The sequence below is a fragment of the Salmo salar genome, chromosome 07, assembly GCF_965601325.2.
Source record: "Salmo salar chromosome 07, fSalSal1, whole genome shotgun sequence".
Lineage (NCBI taxonomy): Eukaryota > Metazoa > Chordata > Actinopteri > Salmoniformes > Salmonidae > Salmo > Salmo salar.
This window is the reverse complement of record NC_138297.1, coordinates 62,226,226-62,239,309: the sequence shown is the minus strand read 5'-3', so window position 1 is coordinate 62,239,309 and position 13,084 is coordinate 62,226,226. Positions and strand designations below refer to the sequence as shown.

Sequence of the window (13,084 nt, the reverse complement as noted above, 5' to 3'; positions counted from 1 at the left end):
GCTGTGTGTGTGGTGTGTGATAGTGTGTGTGTAATGTTATAGCTGTGTGTGTGATAGTGTGTGTAATGTTATAGCAGTGTGTGGTGTGTGATAGTGTGTGTAATGTTATAGCAGTGTATGGTGTGTGATAGTGTGTGTGGTGTGTGAAATGTTATAGCAGTGTATGATGTGTGATAGTGTGTGTGATAGTGTGTGTAATGTTATAGCAGTGTGTGGTGTGTGATAGTGTATGTGTAATGTTATAGCAGTGTATGGTGTGTGATAGTGTGTGTGATAGTGTATGTAATGTTATAGCAGTGTATGGTGTGTGATAGTGTGTGTGATAGTGTGTGTAATGTTAAAAGCAGTGTGTAGTGTGTGATAGTGTATGTAATGTTATAGCAGTGTATGGTGTGTGAACATACCTGTGAATTCCTTCTTGCAGCGGTCTCTCACGCTCTCCTCCAGATTCTCCAACTGGTGTTTCACTTTCTCATACTCTCTCTCTGCCTGCTGGCTCTTCCTCCTGTCATATACACACAGGAACAGTCCATTAGACTACTAACACACAGGAACAGGCCATTAGACTACTAACACACAGGAACAGTCCATTAGACTACTAACACATAGGAACAGTCCATTAGACAACTAACACATAGGAACAGTCCATTAGACTACTAACACACAGGAACAGTCCATTAGACTACTAACACATAGGAACAGTCCATTAGACTACTAACACGTAGGAACAGTCCATTAGACTACTAACACACAGGAACAGTCCATTAGACTACTAACACACAGGAACAGTCCATTAGACTACTAACACACAGGAACAGTCCATTAGACTACTAACACACAGGAACAGTCCATTAGACTACTAACACACAGGAACAGTCCATTAGACTACTAACACACAGGAACAGTCCATTAGACTACTAACACACAGGAACAGTCCATTAGACTACTAACACACAGGAACAGTCCATTAGACTACTAACACACAGGAACAGTCCATTAGACTACTAACACACAGGAACAGTCCATTAGACTACTAACACACAGGAACAGTCCATTAGACTACTAACACACAGGAACAGGCCATTAGACTACTAACACACAGGAACAGTCCATTAGACTACTAACACACAGGAACAGTCCATTAGACTACTAACACACAGGAACAGGCCATTAGACTACTAACACACAGGAACAGTCCATTAGACTACTAACACACAGGAACAGTCCATTAGACTACTAACACATAGGAACAGTCCATTAGACTACAGACATTAACACGTAGGAACAGTCCATTAGACTACTAACACACAGGAACAGTCCATTAGACTACTAACACATAGGAACAGTCCATTAGACAACTAACACACAGGAACAGTCCATTAGACTACTAACACACAGGAACAGTCCATTAGACTACTAACACACAGGAACAGTCCATTAGACTACTAACACACAGGAACAGGCCATTAGACTACTAACACACAGGAACAGGCCATTAGACTACTAACACACAGGAACAGTCCATTAGACTACTAACACACAGGAACAGTCCATTAGACTACTAACACACAGGAACAGTCCATTAGACTACTAACACACAGGAACAGTCCATTAGACTACTAACACACAGGAACAGTCCATTAGACTACTAACACATAGGAACAGGCCATTAGACTACTAACACACAGGAACAGTCCATTAGACTACTAACACATAGGAACAGTCCATTAGACTACTAACACATAGGAACAGTCCATTAGACTACTAACACACAGGAACAGTCCATTAGACTACTAACACACAGGAACAGTCCATTAGACTACTAACACACAGGAACAGGCCATTAGACTACTAACACATAGGAACAGTCCATTAGACTACTAACACACAGGAACAGTCCATTAGACTACTAACACATAGGAACAGTCCATTAGACTACTAACACACAGGAACAGTCCATTAGACTACTAACACACAGGAACAGTCCATTAGACTACTAACACATAGGAACAGTCCATTAGACTACTAACACACAGGAACAGTCCATTAGACTACTAACACACAGGAACAGTCCATTAGACTACTAACACACAGGAACAGTCCATTAGACTACTAACACACAGGAACAGTCCATTAGACTACTAACACACAGGAACAGTCCATTAGACTACTAACACACAGGAACAGTCCATTAGACTACTAACACACAGGAACAGTCCATTAGACTACTAACACACAGGAACAGTCCATTAGACTACTAACACACAGGAACAGTCCATTAGACTACTAACACACAGGAACAGTCCATTAGACTACTAACACACAGGAACAGTCCATTAGACTACTAACACACAGGAACAGTCCATTAGACTACTAACACACAGGAACAGTCCATTAGACTACTAACACACAGGAACAGTCCATTAGACTACTAACACACAGGAACAGGCCATTAGACTACTAACACACAGGAACAGTCCATTAGACTACTAACACACAGGAACAGTCCATTAGACTACTAACACACAGGAACAGTCCATTAGACTACTAACACACAGGAACAGTCCATTAGACTACTAACACACAGGAACAGTCCATTAGACTACTAACACACAGGAACAGTCCATTAGACTACTAACACACAGGAACAGTCCATTAGACTACAGACATTAACACGTAGGAACAGTCCATTAGACTACAGACATTAACACGTAGGAACAGTCCATTAGACTACTAACACGTAGGAACAGTCCATTAGACTACTAACACATAGGAACAGTCCATTAGACTACTAACACATAGGAACAGTCCATTAGACTACTAACACACAGGAACAGTCCATTAGACTACTAACACATAGGAACAGTCCATTAGACTACTAACACACAGGAACAGGCCATTAGACTACTAACACACAGGAACAGTCCATTAGACTACTAACACACAGGAACAGGCCATTAGACTACTAACACACAGGAACAGTCCATTAGACTACTAACACACAGGAACAGTCCATTAGACTACTAACACACAGGAACAGTCCATTAGACTACTAACACACAGGAACAGTCCATTAGACTACTAACACACAGGAACAGTCCATTAGACTACTAACACACAGGAACAGGCCATTAGACTACTAACACACAGGAACAGTCCATTAGACTACTAACACACAGGAACAGTCCATTAGACTACTAACACACAGGAACAGGCCATTAGACTACTAACACACAGGAACAGTCCATTAGACTACTAACACACAGGAACAGGCCATTAGACTACTAACACACAGGAACAGTCCATTAGACTACTAACACACAGGAACAGTCCATTAGACTACTAACACACAGGAACAGGCCATTAGACTACTAACACACAGGAACAGTCCATTAGACTACTAACACATAGGAACAGTCCATTAGACTACTAACACATAGGAACAGTCCATTAGACTACTAACACATAGGAACAGTCTATTAGATTCCAGAACTGTTCCACTATGTGAATCTGTAGTTTGCACATTTTAGATTATTTCATTGGTCCTAGAGTGTAAACTCCAGACACCCATTTCACCGGGTGAAGTAAAAACAATTCACCCATCAGAACTACATGAGTGGTGCTTGATGGGAAGTGTAGTTGTGTACCTGTAGCAGTAGACGGACACAGCTATGAACAGTAGCATAGGGACGATGACAGCTGGGATGATGATAGCCAAAGGAACCTCATACTTCCTCTCATAGTTCACTGAGCCCACCACCCACTCACCATTACCAAACTTTATCTGTTAGGGAGAGAGAGATATAGACAGCAAGGGAAAGAGATGTGAGAGAGAGATATAGACAGCAAGGGAAAGAGATGTGAGGGAGAGAGAGAGAGAGAGAGAGAGAGAGAGAGAGAGAGAGAGAGAGAGAGAGAGAGAGAGAGAGATGTACAGAAAGAGAGAGTTCAAGTCAGTTAAAGGCAAATAGAAGAAAGCTAATTAGCTACACGACGTGTATAATTGTGGAGAGCCAGATATACATCAAGGTGTTGATACTGATATGTCTCTGTCAGGACTGAGTGGTCTCAGTCAGAAGACTAGGATTATTGTATGGTTGAATCAGGTGTGTTACTGCTTTGACTGCAGTAACACACCTGCAACACAGGACATTGGATAAAGTTTGGACACCCCTGATTTAGATAGGTGCTAGTGTTCCAGTACATTTCTATCTGAAATACATGTTGAGAGCCAGAGAGACATCAGCTTGTCCAGTGCTAATGCCTGAAGCCTCTCTCTCTCTATGCCTTGGGTTTAGACAGAAGGCCAGTGTTGTCACCGTTAGGTCCAAAGGGTCGGAGCTGGTGTCTCTGCGCTGGCGTTTGGAGCGGGCTCTGGGCTGGGTGGACGGAGCTTCCAGGAACAGCTTGTCATCCTGCAGAATGGTCACCTTACAGGACGCATCTCCTACGAACGCCTGGGCTTCTTCAGCTGTCATGGCCTTGCTGAAACCACGACCCTGGGGAGAAAGAGAGAGGTGGCTGGCTGTTAACCTCTGGACTGCAGGGACATGCAATCATCTGTAATAGCAGATATGATTACCTCAATATCAATGCACTATAATTGTCTTTTCTCTGCGGGGGGACATCATAGTCACAAAGCAGAATACATTTTTTGGTTTGTTTGTTTGTTACCCCTTTTTCTCCCCAATTCCGTGGTATCCAATTGGTAGTTACAGTCTTGTCTCATCGCTGCAACTCCCGTACGGACTCGGGAGAGGCGAAGGTCGAGAGCCGTGCGTCCTCCGAAACACAACCCAACCAAGCCGCACTGCTTCTTGACACAATGCCCACTTAACCCGGAAGCCAGCCGCACCAATGTGTCGGAGGAAACACCGTACACCTGGTGAACATGTCAGCGTGCACTGCACCCGGCCAGCCACAGGAGTCGCTAGTGCACGATGGGACAAGGACATCTCTGCCGGCCAAACCCTCCCCTAACCCCGGACGCACACTGGGCTAATTGTGCACCGCCCATGGGTCTCCCGGTCGCGGCCAGCTGCGACAGAGCCTGGACTCGAACCCAGAATCTCTAGTGGCACAGCTAGCACTGCGATGTAGTGCCTTAGACCACTGTGCCACTCGGGAGTCCGAAGCAGAATAACATTTAAGCCACAATGGCCCACGGAAAACGATAAGCGAGTATTACCAGAAATAACCAAAAAATTCATAAACCGTAACCATGACAACACAACCCCATAAGAGTAGTGTTACTGTTCTTTACCGTGACGATGATGATGGTTTCAGTGATGATGTTCTTGGTCAGTTCATTGAAGAACGGGTCGGGGTGGTAGACAAAGGTCTTCAGTTCCTCTTCCACTTTGTCTAGCTGGAGGAAGGTCCTAAAGGACTGGGTCTCAGAGGACCTGTTCACCGCTGGACTGTCAAACAGCAGCACAGTGTCGTTCTTATGTACGGCATACTGGATAAACTGGAGAGGGGGGCAGAGAGAGAGAGAAAAGAGAGGAGAAGAGAGAGAAGAGGAGAGAGATTAAAATATTTCATTGAATTTCATTCCTGGCAGGAGTCTGTTTAGTCTCACAGAGAAGTCTGTAGTCATAGACAAAAACATAAAACTCACTGAGTCACTGTTGACATACTAGGTACCTGCCATGGATAATACCGCAGCAACAGTACTGTACACCAGGACATGCTACCTACCTGCCATGGATAATACCACAGCAACAGTACTGTACACTAGGACATGCTAGCTACCTGCCATGGGTAATACCGCAGCAACAGTACTGTACACTAGGACATGCTAGCTACCTGCCATGGATAATACCACAGCAACAGTACTGTACACTAGGACATGCTAGCTACCTGCCATGGATAATACCACAGCAACAGTACTGTACACTAGGACATGCTAGCTACCTGCCATGGATAATACAACAGCAACAGTACTGTACACTAGGACATGCTAGCTACCTGCCATGGATAATACCACAGCAACAGTACTGTACACTAGGACATGCTAGCTACCTGCCATGGATAATACAACAGCAACAGTACTGTACACTAGGACATGCTAGCTACCTGCCATGGATAATACAACAGCAACAGTACTGTACACTAGGACATGCTAGCTACCTGCCATGGATAATACCACAGCAACAGTAAAGGACACTAGAGGGATTCGAATACACTACTGGCAGGAAACAGACAACTTGTGGAATGGTCTACTAACCTCAATGGGAGTGGACTCTAGAATGATAACATGTATTGTATAATAGTAGTGGACTCTAGAATGATAACATGTAGTGTATTGTATAATAGTAGTGGAGTCTAGAATGATAACATGTAGTGTATTGTATAATAGTAGTGGACTCTAGAATGATAACATGTATTGTATAATAGTAGTGGACTCTAGAATGATAACATGTATTGTATAATAGTAGTGGACTCTAGAATGATAACATGTATTGTATAATAGGAGTGGACTCTAGAATGATAACATGTAGTGTATTGTATAATAGGAGTGGACTCTAGAATGATAACATGTATTGTATAATAGTAGTGGACTCTAGAATGATAACATGTAGTGTATTGTATAATAGTAGTGGACTCTAGAATGATAACATGTAGTGTATTGTATAATAGGAGTGGACTCTAGAATGATAACATGTATTGTATAATAGTAGTGGACTCTAGAATGATAACATGTAGTGTATTGTATAATAGGAGTGGACTCTAGAATGATAACATGTATTGTATAATAGGAGTGGACTCTAGAATGATAACATGTAGTGTATTGTATAATAGTAGTGGACTCTAGAATGATAACATGTAGTGTATTGTGTGAGTAGTGTGTAGGTCCCGTGTGGCTCAGTTGGTAGAGCATGGTGTTTGCAACGCCAGGGTTTTGGGTTCGATTCCCACGGGGGACCAGTACGAAAATAAATAAAAATTAAATAAAAATATAATAAATAAATAAAATATCTATTTTTTTAAATGTATGAAATGTATGCATTCACTACTGTAAGTCTCTCTGGATAAGAGCGTCTGCTAAATGACTAAAATGTAAAGAAATGTAAATGTGTATTGATAACATTAGGTGTATTGTGTGAGTAGTGTGTATTGTATAATATTAGTGGACTCTAGAATGATAACATGTAGTGTATTGTATAATAAGAGTGGACTCTAGAATGATAACATGCATTGTATAATAGGAGTGGACTCTAGAATGATAACGTGTATTGTATAATAGAAGTGGACTCTAGAATGATGACATGTAGTGTATAATAGTAGTGGACTCTAGAATGATAACATTAGGTGTAGTGTATAATAGGAGTGGACTCTAGAATGATAACAGGTGTATTGTATAATAGTAGTGGACTCTAGAATGATAACATTAGATGTAGTGTATAATAGTAGTGGACTCTAGAATGATAACATGTATTGTATAATAGTAGTGGACTCTAGAATGATAACAGGTGTATTGTATAATAGGAGTGGACTCTAGAATGATGACATGTAGTGTATAATAGGAGTGGACTCTAGAATGATAACATTAGATGTAGTGTATAATAGTGGTGGACTCTAGAATGATAACATGTATTGTATAATAGTAGTGGACTCTAGAATGATAACAGGTGTATTGTATAATAGGAGTGGACTCTAGAATGATAACATGTATTGTATAATAGTAGTGGACTCTAGAATGATAACAGGTGTATTGTATAATAGGAGTGGACTCTAGAATGATAACATGTATTGTATAATAGTAGTGGACTCTAGAATGATAACATTAGGTGTAGTGTATAATAGGAGTGGACTCTAGAATGATAACATGTATTGTATAATAGTAGTGGACTCTAGAATGATAACAGGTGTATTGTATAATAGGAGTGGACTCTAGAATGATAACATATTGTGTAAGTAGTGAGTAGTGTGCACTAACCTCAATGGGAGGGGACTGAGAGAAGTCATCAGCAGAGGGCAGCACCTTCATGGAGGCTCTCTGGACGAGGTCAAAACCACTGCCCACACACACGATCCTCCTGCCTCCACTGAAACACCAGACAACACACACGTCAGCTCTCAATAAAACACAACTCTACTGCAACTCTCTGTTGGCTGGGCTCCCCGCTTGTGCCATCAAACCTGTGCAACTCAGCAGAACGCTGCAGCCCCCCTGATGTTCAACCTTCCTAACTTTTCCCATGTCCCTGCTCCTCCGCACACTCCACTGGCTTCCAGTCAAAGCTTGAATCCACTATAATGCCATGATACTTACCTACGGAACAGCAAGAGGAACTGTCCCTCCCTACCTTCAGGCTATGTTCAAACCCTACATCCCAACACTCCATTCTGCCACCTCAGGTCTCTTGGCTCTCCCACCCCTATGGGAGGGCAGCTCCCGCTCAGCCCAGTCCAAGCTCTACTCTGTCCTGGCACCCCAATGATGGAACCAGCTTCCTCCTGAAGCTAGGACAACAGAGTACCTGCCCGTCTTCCTCCTGAAGCTAGGACAACAGAGTACCTGCCCGTCTTCCTCCTGAAGCTAGAACAACAGAGTACCTGCCCGTCTTCCTCCTGAAGCTAGGACAACAGAGTCCCTGCCCGTCTTCCTCCTGAAGCTAGAACAACAGAGTACCTGCCCGTCTTCCTCCTGAAGCTAGGACAACAGAGTACCTGCCCGTCTTCCTCCTGAAGCTAGGACAACAGAGTACCTGCCCGTCTTCCTCCTGAAGCTAGGACAACAGAGTACCTGCCCGTCTTCCTCCTGAAGCTAGGACAACAGAGTACCTGCCCGTCTTCCTCCTGAAGCTAGGACAACAGAGTACCTGCCTGTCTTCCTCCTGAAGCTAGGACAACAGAGTACCTGCCCGTCTTCCTCCTGAAGCTAGGACAACAGAGTCCCTGGCCGTCTTCCTCCTGAAGCTAGGACAACAGAGTCCCTGCCCGTCTTCTGAAAACATGTTTTGTGAACCAACACTCGCACTTGACTCTTTTCTCTCTAACTAGCTTGGACTGTGAAGGTATAGACAGAGGAAACATGTATTTCCAGTACTATGACTGATATGTGGTTGTCCCACCTAGCCATCTTAAGATGACTGCACTAACTATGTGGCTCTGGATAAGAACATCTGCTAAATGACAAATGTAATGCTCCTGCCTCCACTGAAACACTGGACGACGACACCATATATCAGGGTCATGTTAGGAAGCACAAAACAGGAGAAACCTTTTGAAATGTTTTGAAAGAGGGAGACACTACCTGAATGTGTCCAATAAGAAACTGTCATTTCATTATCCGCTTCAAACTGATTTGCATTCAACCCAAGCTTTGTTTAAAGAAAAAGAGGTGCTTTAATTTCAACCCTCTCTGGAACATTGTTCCTGGATTCTACTCACCATACGAAGCTGGTCTTGGGGCTGTAGTCAGTGAGTTTGGGGTTCTCAGAGTACTGGAAGGAGCCAGGGACGTCCTTGGTGGTGCTCTTCCCATACCTCATTGAGACACTCAGGGTCTCCGATGGAACCTTTTGTCCCTTGTATACACCTGTCTCACAGGTGATCTCACTGCCAAACGACAACCTGAGGGAGAAACAGGGACAGAGAGCATTATGGGACAGGTCAAACAGGGGTCGTAGTGTTGAGGGGAGAGATGGTAATCTCAAAAGAACAACAAGTCAAACACAATTACCCTATGGCTAATATATTTTAGAGGTCAGCCTTGAGAGAACAATTGAATAGGACATGACTTAGGCAACTTGTCCAGACAGCAAACTGCAGGGGTTGGAAGACTCAAGTGTGATCATCCTTACACTTCACAGGGCGTTCCACCCACGGTGACAATGACATCATCCTTGTTTGCCGTATCCAGGTGTTTCCCAGAGATGGTGATGACTGTTCCCCCGGCCGCAGGGCCCGTAGAGGGGGAAACTTTCTCAGGGATGGGGTCCTGGAGGGGATAAGAGATGAGACATCAGTGATAAGGTAACATACTTAGGTCCTGGAGGTTTTCCTGACTGCATGACCTGACAAGGAAAAACTCTTGTCCTGACCTTTAACATACTGTATTGTTATTTATCAGATGCTTTCATCCAAAGTGTTTTACAGTTTAACACACTGTGTATACATGTACTGTACTATATACTGCATGTGTCCCATGACAATAAACTCGGGTGTTACAAACACCAGCCCAGAGCCCACAGTCTTAATCTGTTGGGGGTAGGGGGCAGTATTTACACGGCCGGATAAAAAACGTACCCGATTTAATCTGGTTATTACTACTGCCCAGAAACTAGAATATGCATATAATTATTGGCTTTGGATAGAAAACACCCTAAAGTTTCTAAAACTGTTTGAATGGTGTCTGTGAGTATAACATAACTCATATGGCAGGCAAAAACCTGAGAAGATTCTGTACAGGAAGTGCCCTCTCTGACCATTCCTTGAGCTTCTTGACTCTTTTTATTGAAGACTGAGGATCTTTGCTGTAACGTGACACTTCCTACGGCTCCCATAGGCTCTCAGAAGGCGGGAAAAAGCTGAATGATGTAATTCCAGCCACTGGCTGAAAAACATTAGCGCTTTTGGAAAGTGCTCTATCAGAGGACAATGGGCTGAGGCGCGTGCACGAGATGACCCCATGTTTTTATTTTCTTTCGTCTTTGAACCTAAACACGCTTTCCCGGTCGGAATATTATCGCTTTTTTACGAGAAAAATGGCATAAAAATGGATTTTAAACAGCGGTTGACATGCTTCGAAGTACGGTAATGGAATATTTAGAAATTTTTTGTCTCGAAATGCGTCGTGCGCGTCACCCTTCTTTACCATTCGGATAGTGTCACGAACAAAACAGAGGATATTTGAACATAACTATGGATTATTTTGAACCAAACCAACATTTGTTATTGAAGTAGAAGTCCTGGGAGTGCATTCTGACGAAGACAGCAAAGGTAATAACATTTTTCTTATAGTAAATCTGATTTTGGTGAGTGCTAAACTTGGTGGGTGTCTAAATAGCTAGCCCTGTTATGCCGGGCTATCTTCTGAGAATATTGCAAAATGTGCTTTCACCGAAAAGCTATTTTAAAATCGGACATAGCGAGTGCATAGAGGAGTTCTGCATCTATAATTCTTAAAATAATTGTTATGTTTTTTGTGAACGTTTATCGTGAGTAATTTAGTAAATTCACCGGAAGTTTGCGGGGGGTATGCTAGTTCTGAACGTCACATGCTAATGTAAAAAGCTGGTTTTTGATATAAATATGAACTTGATTGAACAAAACATGCATGTATTGTATAACATAATGTCCTAGGGTTGTCATCTGATGAAGATCATCAAAGGTTAGTGCTGCATTTAGCTGTCTTCTGGGTTTTTGTGACATTATATGCTAGCTTGAAAAATGGGTGTCTGATTATTCCTGGCTGGGTACTCTGCTGACATAATCTAATGTTTTGCTTTCGTTGTAAAGCCTTTTTGAAATCGGACAGTGTGGTTAGATTAACGAGAGTCTTGTCTTTAAAATGGTGTAAAATAGTCATATGTTTGAGAAATTGAAGTAATAGCATTTCTAAGGTATTTGAATAACGCGCCACGGGATTCAACTGGCTGTTGAGTAGGTGGGACGATTTTGTCCCGCCGACCCTAGAGAGGTTAACAGCCCAGAGCCCAAAGTCTTAACAGCCCAGAGCCCATGCTCTTAACAGCCCAGAGCCCATGCTCTAACAGCCCAGAGCCCATGCTCTAACAGCCCAGAGCCCATGCTCTAACAGCCCAGAGCCCATGCTCTAACAGCCCAGAGCCCATGCTCTAACAGCCCAGAGCCCATGCTCTAACAGCCCAGAGCCCATGCTCTAACAACCCAGAGCCCATGCTCTAACAACCCAGAGCCCATTGTCTAACAACTCAGAGCCCATGCGCTAACAACCCAGAGCCCATTGTCTAACAACCCAGAGCCCATTGTCTAACAACCCAGAGCCCATTGGGACCACCAGTTAGACCTCATGTCACATCCCATTCACATTTACTGGTTTATCATCACAACAGCAGCAGCCCAGCTACTGAACACAACTTAGTACTTTATCACCACAACACAGCTACTGAACACAACTTAGTACTTTATCATCACAACACAGCTACTGAACACCACTTAGTACTTTATCATCACAACACAGCTACTGAACACAACTTAGTACTTTATCATCACAACACAGCTACTGAACACCACTTAGTACTTTATCATCACAACACAGCTACTGAACACCACTTAGTACTTTATCATCACAACACAGCTACTGAACACCACTTAGTACTTTATCACCACAGTTACTGAACATCACTTAGTACTTTATCACCACAACACAGTTACTGAACACCACTTAGTACTTTATCACCACAACACAGCTACTGAACACCACTTAGTACTGTTTGCTGAGAAAATACTGGGAGTAGACAGCCAGATCTGGAGCAGACAAACTTAAAACAGCAGAGCGAGAGCGAGAGCGAGAGAGAGAGAGAGAGAGAGAGAGAGAGAGAGAGAGAGAGAGAGAGAGAGGCGAGAGAGCGAGAGAGCGAGAGAGCGAGAGAGAGAGAGCGAGAGAGAGAGAGCGAGAGAGCGAGAGAGCGAGAGAGAGAGAGAGAGAGAGCGAGAGAGAGAAAGAGAGAGAGAGCGAGAGACAGCGAACGAGAGCGAGAAAGAGACAGCGAACGAGAGCGAGAGAGAGACAGCGAGCGAGAGCGAGAGAGAGACAGCGAACGAGAGCGAGACAGCGAACGAGACAGCGAACGAGAGCGAGACAGCGAACGAGACAGCGAACGAGAGCGAGACAGCGAACGAGAGCGAGACAGCGAACAAGAGCGAGACAGCGAACGAGAGCGAGACAGCGAACGAGAGCGAACGAGAGCGAGACAGCGAACGAGAGCGAGACAGCGAACGAGAGCGAGACAGCGAACGAGAGCGAGACAGCGAACGAGAGCGAGACAGCGAACGAGAGCGAGACAGCGAACGAGAGCGAGACAGCGAACAAGAGCGAGACAGCGAACGAAAGCAAGAGAGAAAATGAGAGCAAACGAGAGCGAGTGAGAGA

The 13,084-nt window shown here is 43.7% G+C and overlaps 1 protein-coding gene across 1 annotated transcript in view; it reads right to left on the bottom strand.

The window, feature by feature from the left end:
* The window catches only part of LOC106576598 (plexin-B2), a 200,696-nt gene that overhangs the window by 30,875 nt on the left and 156,737 nt on the right, over positions 1 to 13,084 (bottom strand). The window contains exons 19-25 of the mRNA XM_045722352.2: positions 9,813 to 9,949; positions 9,400 to 9,582; positions 7,943 to 8,051; positions 5,264 to 5,470; positions 4,320 to 4,499; positions 3,648 to 3,784; positions 405 to 505 (exon numbers count right to left, since the gene is read on the bottom strand). Of these exons, the coding sequence (XP_045578308.2) occupies positions 405 to 505; positions 3,648 to 3,784; positions 4,320 to 4,499; positions 5,264 to 5,470; positions 7,943 to 8,051; positions 9,400 to 9,582; positions 9,813 to 9,949 (1,054 nt within the window). The remainder of the gene's footprint in view (positions 1 to 404; positions 506 to 3,647; positions 3,785 to 4,319; positions 4,500 to 5,263; positions 5,471 to 7,942; positions 8,052 to 9,399; positions 9,583 to 9,812; positions 9,950 to 13,084) is intronic.